Source organism: Heteronotia binoei, chromosome 8 (genome assembly GCF_032191835.1).
Source record: "Heteronotia binoei isolate CCM8104 ecotype False Entrance Well chromosome 8, APGP_CSIRO_Hbin_v1, whole genome shotgun sequence".
NCBI lineage: Eukaryota > Metazoa > Chordata > Lepidosauria > Squamata > Gekkonidae > Heteronotia > Heteronotia binoei.
The window spans coordinates 102615716-102635103 of record NC_083230.1 but is presented as its reverse complement, the minus strand read 5'-3'; the positions used below and the strand labels follow the sequence as shown (position 1 = coordinate 102635103).

Below are 19388 nucleotides of genomic sequence, written 5' to 3'. Positions count from 1 at the left end.
TGACTGTCTCAGGGATGATTTTTGTCTCAAAGTAATATGAGAAATGGCTTCTCCCTTCTTTACTGCCGGAGAATCTGAACAATGGGCCATTGTTAAAAACTTATGTGGGCCAAGCTGAACCTTTTCATTTGTGAATGGATGCTGTCCTTGTTCCAAAGTATTACCACAATCATATCCCTAAAACCATAATGCACCATAGAGTCCTAGGAAATGGTCAAAACATCAGGTAGAGGTTGTTCAGTTGTGCAAACCTGTCCATAGGGAATCATCACTATAACAGCAAACTGGCTATTCCCTGTCAGGTGACCAAAGCCAGAAAACCTGACCACCTACAGATCCGGCTGAAGTCTTCTAACTTGGGGGACTTCACAGGTATGTGGTCAAACGACTGTTGCTGTTGAAGCATATTTTAGTTATTAGGTAGTGTTTGGGTTAATTTAGAGTATTACTGAGGGTTTAGAGAATAATGGAAGAAGGAATGGAATGTCAAAATTGCATCCAACATCGGTATGTCTAATGGGCCTCCAACTTTTTAGAACATTATTTCAAGACTGCTGTAACTACTTCCTAATCACAGCAGTGTGCTCTGTTTGGGGGAGGGGTTGGGGGTAGACTGCACTCTTATCTTTTGCAATATTTGAAATATACAAAGCTGCCTTTATCATCACACTCCTAAGGCTTTACAACCAAGACAGTTACATGCATTGTCCTTCCACCCCTTATTCTTTTGGAACTAGCACTACATATTTTAGCCAGTTTTAATCTTCAGTAATCAAGTAGCCCTTTAGTTGACTTATCAGTGACACTATAGGAAGGGTTTTGGCTACTATATAGCCTATTCCATTCCTGGTATGTGTAGCAACTGGAACTATACAAAGGGTAGCATAGCCTTCATGTGCTGCTTTAAAAGTGTCGGTATCTGAGATACATATTGAGATTCTGATAATGTGCTAATTTAAGGACTATGAAATGAAAGTTTGAATAATACCCTGGTTTTTACATACTAATAGTAGTAATAAAAAGACCAAAATATCAAGTATGATCTTTCTTCCCTTCCACACCTGAGAAACTCCTTTCAGTGCTGAGTCATCCTAAAGACCCTGTCATGGAGTCCCTACCATGCAGAAAGGGCATGATTCTTTGATTGGAACAATCACCCCAGTCCAGATTTTTACACTGCCTCTCCTCTGCTACTGACAGTCAGATGCCTTTCGGCATAACTTGTTTGCTTTCAGTACCATGAGCATGCTTCCCTAAGATCCTATTCACTGCCTTGAATGTAAGCTAAGTGAACCTTCTCTCAGAGGAAGTTGAACAGCAACAGAGCCCATGCTTCACTGTGTATTATTATTTAGACAAGCTTACAAGCAAGTACTTTAGATCATCCAATAGCCAACGTGAAGATTAAATCTATATCGCCAAAGAAATGTTTAGGGAGGTACAATATCAATCATTCAAGTAATAGAAACAAACATCTTTGGACTGGGTTTGTCTAATTTTTTTCTTACAAGAGTAGCAGGGCTGTGTGTCTGCAAACATTCAGAAAGAGACATGAGTATAAATGGGCAATTTTCACAGTGGAAGGTGGTAAGTAGTGGGGTGCTGCAGGGTTCAGTACTGGGTCCAATGCTTTTTATCTTGTTCATTAATGATTTGGAGTTGGGAGTAAGCAATGAAGTGGCTAAGTTTGTGGATGACACTAAATTGTTCAGGGTGGTGAGAATTAGAATTGTGAAGCACTCCAAAGGGATCTGTCGAGGCTGGGCGAGTGGGCATCAATGTGGCAAATGAGGTTCAAAGTGGTCAAGTGCAAGGTAATGTACATTGGGGCCAAAAATCCTAACTATAAGTACAAGTTGATGGGAAGTGAAGTGGCAGAGACTGACCAAGAGAGAGATCTTGGGGTCATGGTAGATAACTCACTGAAAATGTCAAGACGGTGTGTGACTGCAATAAAAAAGGCCAACGCCATGCTGGGAATTATTAGGAAGGGAATTGGAAAACAAATCAGCCAGTGTCATAATGCCCTTGTATAAATCGATGGTGAGGCCGCATTTGGAATACTGTGTACAATTGTGGTCACTGCACCTCTAAAGATATTATAGCATTGGAAAAAAATGCAGAAAAGGGCAACTAGAATGATTAAAGGGTTGGAACATTTTCCCTATGAAGAAAAATTAAAATGCTTGGGACTCTAGCTTGGAGAAACATCAATTGAGGGGTGACATGATAGAGGTTTACAAGATTATGCATGGGACAGAGAAAGAAGTACTTTTCTCCCTTTCTCACAATATAAGAAATTGTGGACATTCAATGAAATTGCTGAGCAGCTGGATTAGAACTGATAAAAGGAAGTACTTCTTCACCCAAAGGGTGATTAACACATGGAATTCACTGCCACAGGAGGTGGTGGTGGCTACAAGCATAGACAGCTTCAATAAGAGATTGGATAAGCATATGGAGCAGAGGTCCATCAGTGGCTATTAGCCACAGTGTATTGTTGGAACTCTGCCTGGGGCAGTGATGCTCTGTATTCTTGGTGCTTGGGGGGCACAGTGGGAGGGCTTCTAGTGTCCTGGCCCCACTGGTGGACCTCCTGATGGCACTTCGGTTTTTTGGCCACTGTGACACAGAGTGTTGGACTGGATGGCCGTTGGCCTAATCCAACATGACTTCTGTTATGTTCTTTTGCAGTACTAAGCACACAATAGAGTTTTCTAGGAATCGTGTCTTTCATTTTTTTCCCATCTGAAAGTGAACAGGAATGCCTGCCTGGTGTGTGACTGAATAAGGTATGATGCAACTGGTGGCCTGGCTGTCAATATCTTGCATCTCTCCTGAACTAGCAAAGCCAGATTTATGCAAATATACCTTCATTTTTACAGGCCACAGAATTCAGCTTTCCCTGGCACACTTTTTTCAGTGATCCTAAGTAATTTGCTCTGGTTGGATACTGTCCAACATTTCTCAATACTAGAAACTGAAGTAGTGAGTAGCACTGTGATGACTGGTTGATGCCTGTACCACTCCACTGTATGCATGGTTACTGTAACACGAGTTCACTGGAAGAAAAAGCCGACCGGGAATGGGTGGGGGAAAAAAACACAGCTCAACAAAAGCAGGTTTGGTTTATTTGAATGATTTCATTAAATATCTACAAAGAAGGTAACAAACTGCAGCACAAAGCGCAATCATACAGGAAGCGCAATGCCTGGATTTAGTGCAAAACATACCATTAACTACGGCCAGGGAAGCCCAAGGTTTGAATTCATTTTATTTCTTTTTTTTTACAGTGTACATTGTTAAATAATGTAAAGAAAACATCTGTAATTCAGAAACAGATCTTGTGGAAAAAGGTACTCAAAGTGTAATATTAACACAAAATAATTTAACAGTTCAGTAGCATTAGTTTATTCCTCTAGACCTCAGTTTTTTCATCCACAGGAGGGTAATCAATGGTAAATAGAACCAGCTCTTGCATAACTAAGTGAAAACCCGACCTCAAGCACCTTAAACCAAAATACCACCCTTGTGCAACACTCAGCTGACCAGTCCCTCTGCTGTGAAGTGGTATCTCCTTATTGCTCCTTTGTTCTTTCTGCACATCGACCTCATTTTGTGCCTTCACAAAGCTTTTCATTTCATTTCCTCTGCGGGAAGCCCCATTCCCGCACCCTCCAAGCTTTTTCTCCTCAAGTCCCCAGACTTCGTTCTTTTGCTATCTGGCCCACATGCCCCAAACCTGCCCTTTGTGACAACACAACTGTAAACGTCAACGAGGTGAAAGGAAAGAAAAACCTGTGCATGTGGTTTGAGGGAAGAGTGAACTAAGTACAGAAAGAACAACCCTCCTGCAACCTCAGAGGAACTTCAGGAAGTTCAAAACCTCCCTAGTAGACTTCCAGACCAGCAGCAAAGCTGCTCCCAAGTACAAAGCAGAACTACTTTGACCCTTTGCAGCCTGCTGCAGCAACAGAGAGTAATACTAGCTGGCTGCAGTATTTTGTTTGAATAGGGAACCAGTATTTTACGTTAGAAAGGCGGTGGCGAGTGGCAAGTAGGAGATACAGTACGTCTACTAGAAGGCAACAGTTAGTTACAGTCCTGGTACCAGTTTTAAGTCCTTTAGACATGGAACAAAATTATAAAGACAGAGCATTTTTTTTTATGCTGGCTGTTTCAAGTGTATCCATCATTGGCAATGGATATTGTACCAGGAAGTTCTGCTCCTGGCTTTTGTGGACTGAATTAAAGGGGGAGGGGAATCCCAGCAGACACTCTCCCTTCCCAGAGTTATAATTCCAACCATTTTACATCAACCTTATTTCCCCCACCTGCAAAACCTTTACTACATCAAGCTTAAAAGGCAAACCACCCACAGGAACTGACCCTTTCATGCGGGTTTAAAAAAAAAAAAAGCGCTTCCTCCCTGTTCCCTCTGTTTTATTCCAGCCCAGCTTTTACTCTGGTCACATATTCATTTTAGCATTCCCACATTAAACCCACATAGCCATTGTGTCATCAACCTCATGTTCCCCCTTCACTCCATACTTTACTCTTCCAACATACAGCTGCAGTAGCTCCCCATCCAACACCTACTCTAGACACTATTACAGTATAAGCATCCAATGTGTTAACCCTTTGGTATTCCAGTGACTATGTCCAAATAACCTCCATTTCTCTCTGCCTGTCTAAAGTCTGCTGGGATGGTGATGCTAACCGCAGAAGCAATAAAAGTCCAAGGCACTAAAATATCCAGCAAGCATACTGGGAGAACAGACAAGTATTCAAGTACATTAATTTATACAATTATACATTCACATTTATCTAATACAATGAAAATACAAAGGAAAAAAGTTAAAGTGTCTCCAATAAGTATCAGGATATAGCTAGCTTTTTTCCCATTTTTTTCCTTTTAACTGTTTAACCCTCTATACTCCACTCATTTTTAAACTACTGTTGTCCAACAACATTTATATATCACAGTGTTTCCACATCAAAACTGATGGTAAGTACATGTCCGCAGGGAACTTTTAAAAAATTTATCTTCTAAACAATTTTAAATTGCTCTAATGCTGCAGTCAAAGCTGTTAAAATCTTTTAACTTTAAAGCAGTAATGACCTATCTCAAAGCATGGGCTGTTCTGCAAGTCCACCTCTGTGCCCCATCATCTCAGGAACTCTGGTGTGATGGTTTGCGGGAAGGGAGAGACAAGATGGAAACATGGATAGCTTTTCCCTAAGCTTGATTCCTCAGAGCAAGACAAACAGCATACTAAAGATTCATGCTAGAACAAACAGCAATTCTCTCCTCTCAACCCACTGTGGATTCAGCCTCTTAAACCCAAGGAGCTTTACAAGAGGCCACTGGTTTGCTTGGTGACTTCCATCGTTACATACTTTGCCACATACAAGAACAAGAGGAAGCATGTCCCGTCATGGAAGATCCTGATCACCCTTCTCCCCATCTTCAGAATGGGGGGCTTTTCTTACTGAGAGCAAAGAGCAATGGTTAGAGTAGGAATTCATCCCCCTTTGGGCACTAATAGCCAGTTCATTGCAGCCTACTTGTTGGTTCAGGGCCCCATCTCCCCCCAAGTTCTACCCAGCAGCGTGTCTGGGTCTCATTAAGTGGTCCGCAGATTAGAGCCTGGGGGGTTGCTGATAGATTTCTGCAAGTTGCTGATGTTGAAGCTTTGCAATGAGGCAGCTCCAACAGGCTGAAATTGGCCTATAGGCTGCGGTGCTGGACCACCTGTCCCACTCCAGGGAGCTACAAAGGGCACTGTTGGGAAACCGTACGGCTGAGGGGGGCACATGGCCTTTGTGAAGTGACCTAGGGAGGTAGCTGACGCTGCAGAGATGGGTGTAGCACCAAGAGAGGATGTCATCGAGATGCAGAGCTGGCTTGGTGCAGAGAATTTCCTCGCCATTCCCGGGCCCTGAAACAAAACGCAGCCCCCAAAAGAAGTTATTCGAGAGCTGCTAGCAAAGTATTCTCTTCAGAGTCTGCTCTGTACCTTGATATTGTTTCATGAGCCTTCTCATGAAACAGATCCTTCTGTTGCACAAGCTTGTGTGACTTATGTGCCTCACCATGATAACCAAGGATTCATCAGTGATATGCAGCATTAATGCACGACAAGAACTTACCTCATAATTATTATGACCCTTGCTGCTTTTCTTGCCAGAGAGGTTCATGGCGTCACGAGCCCAGTTGTCCACTAGCTTGTGCAAGTCATCTGTAAAGGTCCCCTTCCGGCTAGAGGCAGGCGGCTGAGACTGAGGTGCCTGGCTGTTCACTGTACCTCCCACTGTATTAGTGCTGCTGGTCCCTGAAATGACAAAGCAAGCACTGTCCAGGAAGTCTGGCTTGATTCTTGTTTTCCTAAAGGCCACCAAAACTAAAGCTAAGATGGAAAACAGGAGAGAGCAAGATATTTAAAAAGCCATGCACATGAATTCTGCAGTTCAACACTAAGACTCAATGGAGAGGAAGGGCTTTAAGGGCTCAGCTAGCAGTCTCTCTCTCTCTCTCTTATTAGGTTAATTATGTGATTGTGTGTTATTTTCTAGGGCAGTGGGTGCTCAGTAAAGTTGCCATTTTCCATTGGGGAGTGAATTAGCTTTTGGTATTAATGACATGATGAATAGTTTATACTGCATCAAGTTAACAAGCACTTATTATATGGGATTAATGCCTTCGCCAACTCTGCCCACTCAATGGAGCAGGAGGAAGTACTCTCAGCATGGACTGCTGCTCCAATCTGCAGCTAGAGTATATGGAGCCCCAGGGGCTCAAGGCAGGAAAAAAACATTTGTATTACTGGCAGCAATCATCTGGTGAGGATGTATTAAGGAACCTGCGGGTTTAACGTCCACCAAGATCACAGCATCTAAATTCCTGCCGATGGCTGTTCAGTGACAAACGTAGTGGAATAGTGAAATGATTTTTTAAAAGCTTTGGCTTCCACATAACTTATTCGAGAATTGGTAAATTCAATGCAAGAATTCACCAATACTGAGAGCCAACGTAGGACATTATTCCCCACTTATTAAAAACTCTATTGGAGCCACTAAGGCAAATGTGTTGCTGAAGACTACAAAGGAAGCCTTAGCTGGGGAAGCCTGACATGCAGTCCAAATATACTCATCAGGAATAAACCCCCAGTCCTCTGGAAGTTCTTCCCATTCAACACAGGAAGAATATTTGACCAAATTCTGAACACTCGTTAAACTAGCAGGAGATAACAGTAAGTTCAGATAACTTGCTTCTAAAACTAATGAAGAAAATGTATTCTAATTGAAACTTTTTTAAAAACCCCAAAACAAAACCCTGACAAGAATGAACCAAGGCCTCCTTGTACAAAATTAACATTCATAAACTCTGGTAATTCATCCCTGCTGCTTAGGAGCGTGACGTTGTTGTTAGGAATGAAGTAGTAGTTACCAGCAACAGAATTTTGGAGGCCTGCTTGTGAGAGGAAAAACGGCCTCCCTGAATCCAGGTCAAATAAGACTTTACTAGGGTCAAACCAGATGCAATACAGAAATCCAAAATCAAGATCTCATGTAGTGTTGCTTTCAAACTAATTGGTAGCTCATAATCTGCTTTGAGGACTGGGGAAGGAGGAAAGAGCACCCACCCCCTGACCCTTTCCCCAGTTTTCAGAGCAGCCATTTGCTGCAGCTAAAGTGTAGGCGAACCTTATCATGGATAGTCCATCTTGCATCTAATCTGCCCCTCAGTTACAGCAACTGAGCAAGGTGCCACTGCAGTATGAAATGTGAACAAGCAGAAACAGCACTCATTCAGGTGGCAAAAAGCCCACCCCATCCACCCAGTGCTAAATGCTAGTGTTAATCTGCCACGTGCAGAAATGCAAGGAAGTGAAAGGAAAGAAGAGAGTCTTTTGCCCAGGTGAGGAGGAGGCCAACAATAAGATGATCATAAATGTGTAACATGCAAAGGAAATTCCTCTCTGTGATATAATACATCTCAAGCAAGTGATACAAGCAGAACTGAAGCGCACACACACAAATACGTGCACATGCATCTCATAAAAAACAAGCAAGAAAATAACTAGTACAGACACAGGCAACAGTGACCAAAAGAATCCAAAAACAAATGAACAAAAACCTTCACGCAAGATCTGTGGTGGGGGGTGGGGGGGGGGGAATTGGTGCATTCTGCAGTTAAAAATTCTGTGCAAGGACCAGTATTGTAAATCCTCAGTCCCTTCCTGATGGCCAGAAACTCCATTCCGCTTGCTGGGCATTTATAAAAACCAGAAAAATCAATAAAACCACCTCTATATTGTTGGCATCTCTTAGCTACCTTCAAAAATAGTATCTGGCAGATAAAGGAGAAATTAATTTTCTGTAATAGTCAAGAAGTCCCAGAGTGAGAGACAATATTTTAATGCTTGAATTTGTTTCTTTTCAAAGTTGTTGATAAGCTGAGACAAATATGCAGAGGGAGAGTTTACAAGCTATATTGGAAAGTCACCTCTTTCCCTTGTCTCTGGTCTGGTAAGAATGGATTTCTGAGAACTACTAAGCCATCAAGAAGAGTCTGATATTTGCCTAGATCAGTGGCCATGGAAAAGTCCCTCTAATCTTGCTCAGTCACAGCAAACATTAAGCTTTTTAATTTTGTTGTTCTTTATACCACATAACAAAAACAGGGGTTTATCTCAAGGCCTAGGGCCCTATCATGCAACCCTCTGTTTTAATTCCACCAATTTGTTTCAGAGGTAGGTTACCATCAACACATTCTATTGATAATCTTGCCAATGATGGCTCCTTTTCCCATGTTGCAGGTACACTGTGGACATCTGTGTGCTTGTCTTCCTTCTTTAAGCTATGGAAGCACTGTCTACAACTCTCTAAAGTGCTGAATAGCCAACCCCCCTTCAGGGTGGTCATCATAAGCAAATAACCCACATAAAGAGAGATTGTTCATCCCAGCCCAAGATGCTACACATTGCTGGTGCAAATACAGATTTGAAGATCACTACTCGTCAGCAAGGAATTCCAGAGAGGCTAGGCTGACAGTTGCAACAGGACTTTCTAGCAACCCTCAGCAGTCACATGGTGTCCAGGCCTAGTGCCATGTTAGTGCAGCCACACACATTGGAAGAGATAACAGAGACAGACAAAACATGCTGTGCTCAAGACAGATTCAGGGAGGTTAGGCTTCAGAAAACTCAAAACAGCAACTTGGCATTGGCAGTCAGAGTTCAGAAATAACCAAAATGCAATAATTACTACAGAGCTGGTTGCAAGGGCAGACTTTTTTCACCATCTTCCCTGAAGCACAAAGAGAAAGCAATTTGTTAAAGAGAACCAGTGAGAAACATTTAGTGTCAAGCAAACAGCATGAAAGCCTGGTGCAAAAGCAGGGAGGCCACATCAATGTACTATTCCTTTGGTGACACTGTGACTCTTTCAGGAGCTGCTCTGTCTGAGGCTGGATGGGTGGTGATCCAAGAAAGGGCCTTCTCAGTCACAGCACCAAAACTTTAAATCTCCCTCCGCAGGGAGATTAGTCTGTCTCCCTCTACTGATGTCTTTCACCAGCAAGTGAAGACTTTTGTTTTGTTTGGCATACCCCCAATAATGTTCACTGGCCCTACTTCCTCCTACTAGTGTGTTAAGTTTTTATTGAACTGTTTTATAATTTTAAACATATTTTACATGGTTTAAATGTTTTTTATGTTCCTCACCTTGGGGACCTTGATCAGGTGGAAGGGAAGCATAAATGTTTTAGAAAAAAAAGGGAACACAATGGTGGCATCCAATTGAAGGAAGTAAATTAATATTCATATTTTGTTACATATTCCTCTATTTCTCAGATTATTAAGACTGGGGCTTAGTCACCTAACCCATCATTAGGGCCTTTGATTCAGATAGCCAAACCACTTGGGTTACACTTCTGATGAGTTCAGTTTCTATTCCTGGCTTTGGGAGAACAAAAATTCAATCCAATTAAGACTTGGAAGACAAGACAAGCCCAAACTGAAAAGCTGATGCACAATAAAGGCAGAATGTGCCATCAAGTCACAAGCAAAAAGATGAGCAGAGATGGCCTGCAGAGGTGGCCTTCCTTCACTCAGAAGCCTCAAATTTCTTTGGTGGTCTCTCATCCAAGAACTGACTCTGGTCAACTTGTCTTTGCTTCCAAGCTCTGACAAGGCTGATCTGGGCTATTAAGGTTGCAGATGCACATTTTGCTGGCTAAAAGCCCAGCTAACTATTTCCTGGAATTTCAGTGCCACCAGAAATAGGAACATACCTGCTGAACCTCTTCTGCTTTTTCTCCAGCTATACAGAGAAATATGTCTGTTATTGAGCTCAGCTTCCTAATGTATAACAAGGGACGAAAATTTCCCCCATGGAAACAAAACCCGTAAACAAACTCAGCATCAAGCCAAGCCGTGCTTTCACAAGCAATGCCCACATTTACAGGATAGCTGCAATAAAATAAGGGAGCAGTTGAGGTTGTGTCTACAGGCCCCAATCATCATTTTCCTATGTCACCTCATCAGGATGATGTCACAAAATGAGCTTCTTGTAGTCTCAAAAATGATGCATACTTTAAAACAGTGTGTTTTAAAACACCACATGAATCAGCCACATCTTTGCCATTAACTGTCTGGCAAGACAACACCAGATTCAGAAACACCTGTTCTCCCTGGTTTATCATTAATTACTGTTTAACACTTCTCAGGATATTCTAACTATTGGCACTACCTTAACTGAGCCATTATTTGCAGAATCCTTTCTCTGTGCCTTAAGTTAACTGTACCAGAACTTCTGCTTTCAGGAAGCCTAGAGTAGGAGAATTCCATGTTCTTGGTAACCGAAAAGCAAGCCTAACGAAGTCTAATGGTACTAAGTTAACTCTTTAACGGTGATAGTTCAACTTCCCAGAAACCAAATTGGATTGTATCATTATTCCCATTGCAGCTGTCCTTGGAAACTGCTGCTTTGCTCACGGGTGACAGACAGAAAAATCCCCGGCCTGGCTGAGCTGCTGCTTGGTGTACTACATTGACAGATGCTCTTAATTAGCACATTTGCATTATCTGGCCATATGAGAGGAACAGCCGCATTTGCATTATCTGGCCATATGAGAGGAACAGCCGCATTTGTTATCACACCTAGGAAAGAATGTTCTGCCTGCCTCATAAACACATATCTAATTCAAATGCAGGAAGTCAGACATGAAATCCACCTATTCAACCTTAAGCACATGTCAAGGCCCTATCTATATATAGCTCATTCAAGTTGATAGCAGAAGCTGGAAGACCAGACTTTCCAAAAGCTGTTCTCAGAGCTCAACTATAACGTTAATCTATTTAGCTAAAGTTGAGATACGTCACAGTTCTTGAAACATAACTCCTTCAGAAGTAAGATGATGTTAAATAGCCAAAAAAGCTTATCAAAATAGTCTGCAGAACAAGAACATGAGATTCAGGCTGGTGTAACTGTTAGGCAGGGGCCCCTGACATGGCATCTGTGGTTGGCATGGTGCCAGCTGACACCTTTCCTGATGCCCTTGAAGTGCTTTTAGAAAGTGGGTGAAGCCAGGTGGGGCTCCTGCCCAGCAAGGCTTCTGACTGGCTGTGCAGATTAAGATAGCGTTTCTGCAGCAGCTGCCAATGGTGATGGATTTATTCCTCCTCTCATTCCTATTTTCTTAAATTACTCCTCTTGACTCCACTTGGGCTTTCTCTGAATTTTTGGCTGGGTCCACATCCTACAGCAGCTATTTTGTGGTTACACCCACCACTCTGTGTCATAATTTCAAAGGCTCCCACAGGCTAAAAAAAGAGGCTGGGAGCCCCAAGTTAATGTATACAACCTAAAACGGGGAGACCCAGGCTGATGCACCACTCAGCTATGAAAAAATCAGTAGTTGTCCAAGGGCCAGTAATTGTCTCTTGTCCTAGCCTACTTCATGGGGTTGTTGTGAAGATGAAAGGGAAGAAGGAAGAACCACACAGGCTGTCCTGAGTTCCTTGAAGGAAAAGTGTGGTTTAGAAATGAAATTAATGAAGATGAGATGATGCTGGTAGAATTTGCACAGGACATATATAGGTTGCAAGCATCTTAATACCAGTTAAAGGATTATAACTATATCTTTCCTATCTTCATTATCTGGAAGACATTCTCCACATGGTTGCCAACTTCCCATGTACACAAGCATGTCTGCGGGAACTGGCACTGTTCACAAATCTGTACTGGCTTTAGTCACATCTACCCCCAAGTCAGATATATCTGTATGAACAGCTGTTTTAATCTGCCTTCCATTTTAATCACAGGGCAGGACATTATGAAGCTTTCCTGTATCAGAAAGTTAAAATGGGCGACGGGAGCTGAGATAAATGAAATATTCTTCATTGTCTCTTTGCATCACACTTACAGGCTTTGCACCTAGTTTCAGATTCAAAACTTCTATATTTAGTGTTCAGATGTGAAAATTCTCTACCCTCAGAAAGCCATGACTGTGCATGCCCATGAGGGAAGAGCTGAGTCTTCCTGCTTTATTCTGTTTCATTCACCATAGCAGCATTTGGGACCACTCTCAGAGTCCTAGATATTTTGTTGTGGTTTTCGTGAGTGCACACAGTGTCATCTGCCCTTCTTTTCTCTTCTAGGCTGCTCTCTGGGAGAGTGTTCCTGCAGCCTTTAAGGCAATGGCCAACAAACTGATAACAAGCAGATATATTTCTACATGGCTGATGTCTGGGTTGGCAAATTAACATTTTCCAATGCTATCAGAACCAGTCGTGAAAAGACCATCTTGGTCACAAGAACATCTTCTGCTGACAGGATTAAATTATGATACTGCCACAGCACAAAGCAAATTATCAGGAGTCAAACTACTGGAATCATTTTCTGAAATCCAGACTCTTCATGAATATTCTCCAGCCACCTCATCCTGACCCACTATGATCAGATCACAAGCTCTTCCAAATGTTCCATCACCAGACTCCTTGAACCAGCATCAGCAGCCTAGGAATAACTGATCCAGCCCCATGGGATTAGTTTCAACCCACTGCCAGTTGCTATCCCCCTTTCTACTAAGATCACAGAGTTCATAAAGAAACAGCACAATACCTGATTACCTGTTACAGGCATCACCCACTCTACAGCTTTTGACACTAGCACACACTGTACACAGCTTTTGACTTGGTCTCTAGCACTTGATTGACACCAACTGGTAATATGGTCAGCCACAGTATCTCACCAACCTCCATCTATGCTGACTTCTCTCTCTGGAGCAATGGTGCATCCCTTGGCCCAAATGGCAGTGCATGCTACTTTCCCCACAGCTGCACCTTGCTACAACAGCAGTACTGATTCCTACTGTCCCCGTTCAGCAACTCCTCCCATCACAAGAGCCACCATCAGCTGCCTATCGTCCCTCCAAACACCCCAGCTTCATCTTCTCTTGAAATATTGAGGAGAATGATGATAATTCTGCAGACTCTGTTGCATCAGGCAAGGCTTGATGTAGAATACTCAAGAGTCAGATGCCAAAGCTCCATCCCCCAAATATATATGGATGTACAAAGAGCTGTTGATTCAGATGGCCGCCTCTCTGGGACTGGAGATAAAACCATCTTCAGAACTACAGCACACAGTGCATCAGCTCACAGAGGCTGGACTGTGAAAGCCTGACACATTATCCACTCTCCTTATGTTGGTCTAGATGACAACACACTCCTGGGAAAAAAGTAAACTTTTTGCACCTCTCACACTGAAGAAACTAGAGAGCCTGTACAAGATTCAACAGGAGAGTGACTTTAGAAGCTGTAGTAAAACTTTCTCTCTGCCCATCCTTTCCCCAATTCCACTGCAGCAGAGACTTCCCAGGGCAAATGAAGACAAACACCCCACTCTGCTCCTATGAATAAAGAGGGGGAAGAAAACTGGATAGCACAAATAATGTGTTGTATTCATTGGCTGTACTGTCCCTGAAGGCAGCCAGTTATCTTGCCTGTTTGGCAAGATAGTAATATTTTTTCTTGAACATCTACCTGCAGACATGAAAGAAATGGTGAAAGTCTTCAATACTGATATTCTGCATCTTATCAAGATAATCACCTCTGATCATCTGGCCAACTGCAGCTCATAGAGTCACTACTGTTGTTCCAAGACATTATTGCCTAGCTGAGTTGCACTGCACTGACTCCTAAGCCTCAGGCAAGAATACAGGATTTGTCCTTTGGAGAAGGAGAAGCCTTGCTCAGCAGCAAGGTTTAAAGCACAGAAGAGAGAGGCAAAAAGCTCAAGTCAGTTGCTCACTCCACAGGCTTCATATCTGCCATTTACAAGACCAAGAAGCAATGGTTCTGGCTCCTCCTTGGATCAGCCTTCATCACATTGGTCCTTCTCTTCTACACCACACAAATCTTCTTCCTTCTCCCAGGCTTCAGACTATCTCTCAATGTTCCAAGTCATCTGGAGCCTCTAACTGGAGATTCTTTAGGTTTGACCTTCCCTTCTCCTCCCTAGCTGTCCTACACTTATCACTATCACTTGCAGGGCTTTTTTTGTAGCAGGAACTCCTTTGCATATTAAGCCACACATCCCTGATGTAGCCAATCCTCTGAGAGCTCACAGGGCTCTTAGTACAGGACCTACTGTAAGCTCCAGGAGGATTGGCTACACCAGGAGGGTGTGGCCTAATATGCAAAGGAGTTCATGACAAAAAAAGCCCTGATCACCTGCCATCTTGGAAAGCTACATCCACCACCTCTTTCCTCATACCAAGGTGGGGTATTCTACTGAGTTTGCTCCGCTTTCCTCATTGTACTCTACAACCTAGCCTTGGCCTCCTTTCTCAAAAGCCACTCTCCATGTTGCAACAGAAGCAGTGCCACTCTCTCAAAGAGGGTTAGGGTTCTTCTTGCAGTGCATGAGTGAACGACTGATTTATGTCAAAGATCAGCACTGATCTCCTTTACTAACCTCACTGCCACAAAGAAATATGGAAGTACTTGCCCTATGTTCTATCTCATATGAATTAATAGAAACAGATTCAAGAGGTAGCTCTGGCTAGTAACACTGGCTTCTGCATTTCTTCTAACACCAACAGCTCAGAACTGCTTCATTCAGGAACCAGTCAGACTTCTTCCTGCACTATTTGGGTCCAAAGAAAGGACAAAAACCTAAGCCCAGACAAGACTGAAGTGCTGTTTATCAATAACACTGTAGTTCAAGGGTTGAGGAATCAGCCTGAAGGAGCCTGGAAAGACTGCTGAATTTTTGACCTATTTTGCACTCACCCTATACCGCTCTGATGTTCCTCTTTTCAGCGCGGTGTCCTTCTGCCCCAGGGCTTCAGTTTGTGTTGCCGTTTTTGCGAGGCAAAGAGAAACCGTGTTTTGCCAAGCAAAAACAGCGATGCAAGGTGAAGTCCCGGGGCAGATAGTGGGAAATCAGAAGGACGCCGTGCTGAAAAGAGGAACGTCAGAGCGGCATAGGGTGAGTGCGATATCGGTCCCAGACTATAGTTAGAGGCGCAAGCCTCTTTCATAGCATGTAGCTTCTTCAGCTGATGAGCCAAGCCAGTCCTTGAAATGAGGGATCCTTGAATCTGGCAACAGTGATCTATGTTTTATGTCTAGCCTGAAGACTATTCCATAGATATCATTTTAGGCTGTATATGGCTTCTTTTTATATTGATAGTTTTATGGTGTTTTATTGTTTTGTTTTGTTTTTACTCTGAGTTGCCTCTGGAGAGGGAACATATAAATTGTCTGGAGATGTTAGTGTGGGAGCAGAGATGTACTTTGGCAAGGCAGTGCTCAACGTTCTCTTCTTCTAAATGCACCTGTACCCGCCTTCTGGTAGGTAACTTTAGCAGATTTTCCTATCAGTGTGATGCAAAGACACCACAAATGAAAAAAGAGGCTGCTTTCCTATAACTAGTGTTCACGTAGCCATCTGTGCATTCACACAACCCACTCTCCCTCCCTGAAACATTACCTTTTTTTGGCAAGAATACAGCCTGAAGATGCAACTCCTAACCCTGAGGGGAGAGGATTTTCATGCCTAAAAGCAACTCCTAGAAGGTTTTGAACTGAAGCTATGCACTGGCACAGATGACTGCTCAAAGAACACCAATTCCAATTAAGCAACCCCTAACTTATCCTTGCAAAGAAAGCAGCCAACAGCACATTTGTCTGGATTCTCCCATCCTAGACTGAAGTACAACAATGGAAAAGCAGTTGGACTCCAACATGAACACAAACAGAACTATGCGCTTTGTGGTAACTTGTTGAATTGCAGGTGCCCTCATGCTTGAAACTGCAGTATAAAAAAAAAAGTGTCAGACCAAATAGGCTATAAGTCAATGGACATATCCTTCATGTGAAGGATATAAGCCAATGGACATATCCTTGTGTTAACTGATCATATTATATGCAGCACAGCCTTCAGGTGAACTACTAGGAAATGCCAGCCTGATACTCATGACCTCTGGCTACTCATTTCCCAAGGCTGCTTCCCATAGGGCAATCTATCCAAATGAGCCACAAGAATGCATCCTTGCTTCCTGAATGATCTAAAACACAATGCTTGCTGCCACCTTGGTAGATTGGGGGAGAGAAAATATAAACGTTTTAGAAAAGGAATGTTTTTATCCCCTGAAGAGTACATTAAGAGCAACTCAGCCAAGCCCTGGGGTTGGAGAAATACAAGAAGGCAGATGTGAACGGACAGCATATGGCAACAGATCCAAGTAGCAGAAAACAAAAAGACGAGGAAGGAGTAAAGGTGTTACACACAAAGAGCCAAGCAGGGCGTACTCAGAAATCGGGTCCTCCTGCCACCAGGCTTGAATGTCACCCGCTCAGATGCACAGTTAAACTTCACACAGCCTGTGATAAAAACAAAAAAAGGAGGGAGGAACAAGGAGAAAAGAGACAGAACACAACTACAAGATGTTAGAAACTCTAGGCCGGAGTGGTGAAATGCATTAGCACGACACAAGAGAAAAAGCCTCGGGTCAATAGAGGAGAGGCAAGAAAGGAACCAAGATGCTCCTCCCACCCCCTTTCCAAACATCACGTTTGTTCTTTACACTGAAATAGATCTAGTCTTCAACTGTTAATTCAACAGGGTTGCATGCCACAAGCAATCTAAATCATAGCAAAGGCTCATACTTATATAATACAACTTCAAGGATACATGAGGCACAGGTTAGTAGGGCTCACACAGATAGAGAGAGAGAAATGAGCACATTTTCCCTTCTCTAGCAAAGAAGATTGGGGTGGGGGTGGGGGAGGAGAACGAGTTTCTGACATTTTTTTCCTCTGTGCATCCTTTTCTTTACCCTTCCCCTTGGACTTAAATTCATACACTGCAACTACAACCATTCCAAAATTTAGTCATCCAAGATATTTTCAGTGGGGAGGAAAAGAACTAATATATTGGGAAATTAATCCTAAGAATATAATGCATTCAAATGTGTGATTTCACAGAGGTGTTAAAACTAGAATGTTCAGAGACCGCACTAAGCTCTCAATAAATATAAAGCTAGATGGACAAGCCCCCAGTTTATATAAGATAAGCTTATTCCTAGCCCTGTCTTTTCAAGATTTTTGACTTCAACAGAACTGCCACTAAGTCAAGGTAAGCTTTTGCATACCCTCCATTTATCTCTTTAATCAGGAGGTGCCAAAAAGTGGCCATATTATTTTTGCTTGCCATTAAAGTGCCATGCCTGGAAGGCTCATCCTATGAAAACAATAATCCAAAACACAACAGGGTATTCACTGTCTCCCCCCCCCCCCCCCCAAGTCAGTCTCCATGCCACCAATACAGGATGCTTACCTTGGCCTGGCGCAGAAAGGCTTGGTATGGAAATGGCACCATCACTGGTAAAGGCAGAGTAGAGGTTCTCACTAGAAGGCGATGGTTTAAGGGGCTGTAACAGATGATTCTGTCCTGTCTCTGGGGCACTGCCAGGAGGGTGCAAGGTCTGTTGTGGGGGCAAGACTGAAGGTGCACTCTGAGCAGACAAGTTGCCTACAGAAGAAAAAAAAAATCAAAGTTAGGCCATGAACAACATGGTGGATACCTGGTTCTCCTATCTCAAAGGAGATTCTCATGGAATTCTGCATTTCACATCAGGACATTTAGGGAAGTTCTGTCTGCAAACCAGCAAGGAGTAAAAGATGAGCAGAGGAAAATCAAGGGTGAGAAAAGTACAGGCTAAAAAGGAAAAGCTTTAATAGGATTCCTGTACTTGATTGAGAATCTTCAGTCAAACAAACCACACATTTTCTCTGTGTGCACACTCAACACAAACAGGGAAAGCCACTTTTCATTCCACATACTCTCTTGCGCTTCCAGAACTGCCATTTCTATTAACAACCTTTGAATGCCCTGCTTCTGTTCCTAGGCTGTTTGTGCCCAATGGCTTGTTTTAACTGCAAGCCGCCTTGAGTAGGACTCTGAAGAGGCAGAGTCCAAAAATCCTAAATAAATATGAAATTTGAAATGTTCTATGAAACTTACAATTGAGAGTGTGCCATAGTGGACATAGTGTTGGACTACCTTGGACTGAATAAAATTAATGCAAAAGTGAAATGACTGGTGCTTGCACAGGGGACTATCTTTACCTTTTTAAATAAAACTAGTACTCTTCAATGGCAGCCTGATGAGGCCAGGCAGCCTCAGATACCAAAGCAGAAGACTGCAGAATTTTAACTATAGTAAGTCAAATCAGCTTGTAAACCAGCCTGTCCAGAAAGTCTCAAGAGGTGCCACTGAGTGAACTGACCTGTGCTGCCCTATCTACTGCAGTATTTATGGTGCCATACCCAAAATCTGAGGGCTCTTGTTACCCTGGGAACTGCTGCGGCTGGATTTGCTGCTTTTTCCTTTAGTCGGTCTTCTCCGCCTTCCTGACAGAGGAGCAGCCGGAGGGATAATGACAGCTGGAGGCACCTTCCCCAATTTTGTATAAAGCAGTTCAATCTCCAACTTCTGCCGACTTTGAAGCTCCTGAATCTCTTTAAGGTGCCTAAAGAAGGGAAACACAATACATTGGCCACATCATTTCTCCCTTCCCACATCATCAGATCACTTGCAACTTGGGTAGGTGCAAAGTGAATTCAATTAAGAGACAAGTTGCCTTTAGGTATTATGCTATTAAAGCCAGGAGGAAAGCAACTCCACTAACACACACTGATAAGCTAGACGGTTCACTCATCTTTTTAATGAGGTGGCCAAGATTAAGGTATGAGCAGGGGTGGAATTCTAGCAGGAGCTCCTTTGCATATTAGGCCACAAACCCCTAATGTAGCCAATCCTCCAAGAGTTTACAAAAAAGAGCCTTATAAGCTCTTGGAGGATTGGCTGCA

General features: G+C 42.9%; 1 protein-coding gene across 9 annotated transcripts in view; it reads right to left on the bottom strand.

Moving 5' to 3' along the window:
* Nucleotides 1–3111: 3111 nt before the first annotated feature.
* WNK1 (WNK lysine deficient protein kinase 1) overlaps nt 3112–19388 on the bottom strand; it is a 168356-nt gene continuing 152079 nt past the window's right edge. For 5 of the 9 annotated variants that reach the window (XM_060245751.1, XM_060245755.1, XM_060245758.1 and 2 more), the window contains 6 exons: nt 18846–19048; nt 17854–18048; nt 16806–16898; nt 9271–9312; nt 6154–6335; nt 3112–5942 (listed from right to left, as the gene is read on the bottom strand). In XM_060245751.1, coding sequence (XP_060101734.1) covers nt 5628–5942; nt 6154–6335; nt 9271–9312; nt 16806–16898; nt 17854–18048; nt 18846–19048 — 1030 coding nt within the window. In that variant the 3' untranslated portion in view covers nt 3112–5627. The remainder of the gene's footprint in view (nt 5943–6153; nt 6336–9270; nt 9313–16805; nt 16899–17853; nt 18049–18845; nt 19049–19388) is intronic. The other 4 variants (XM_060245753.1, XM_060245754.1, XM_060245756.1 and 1 more) reach the window with 4 other exon arrangements.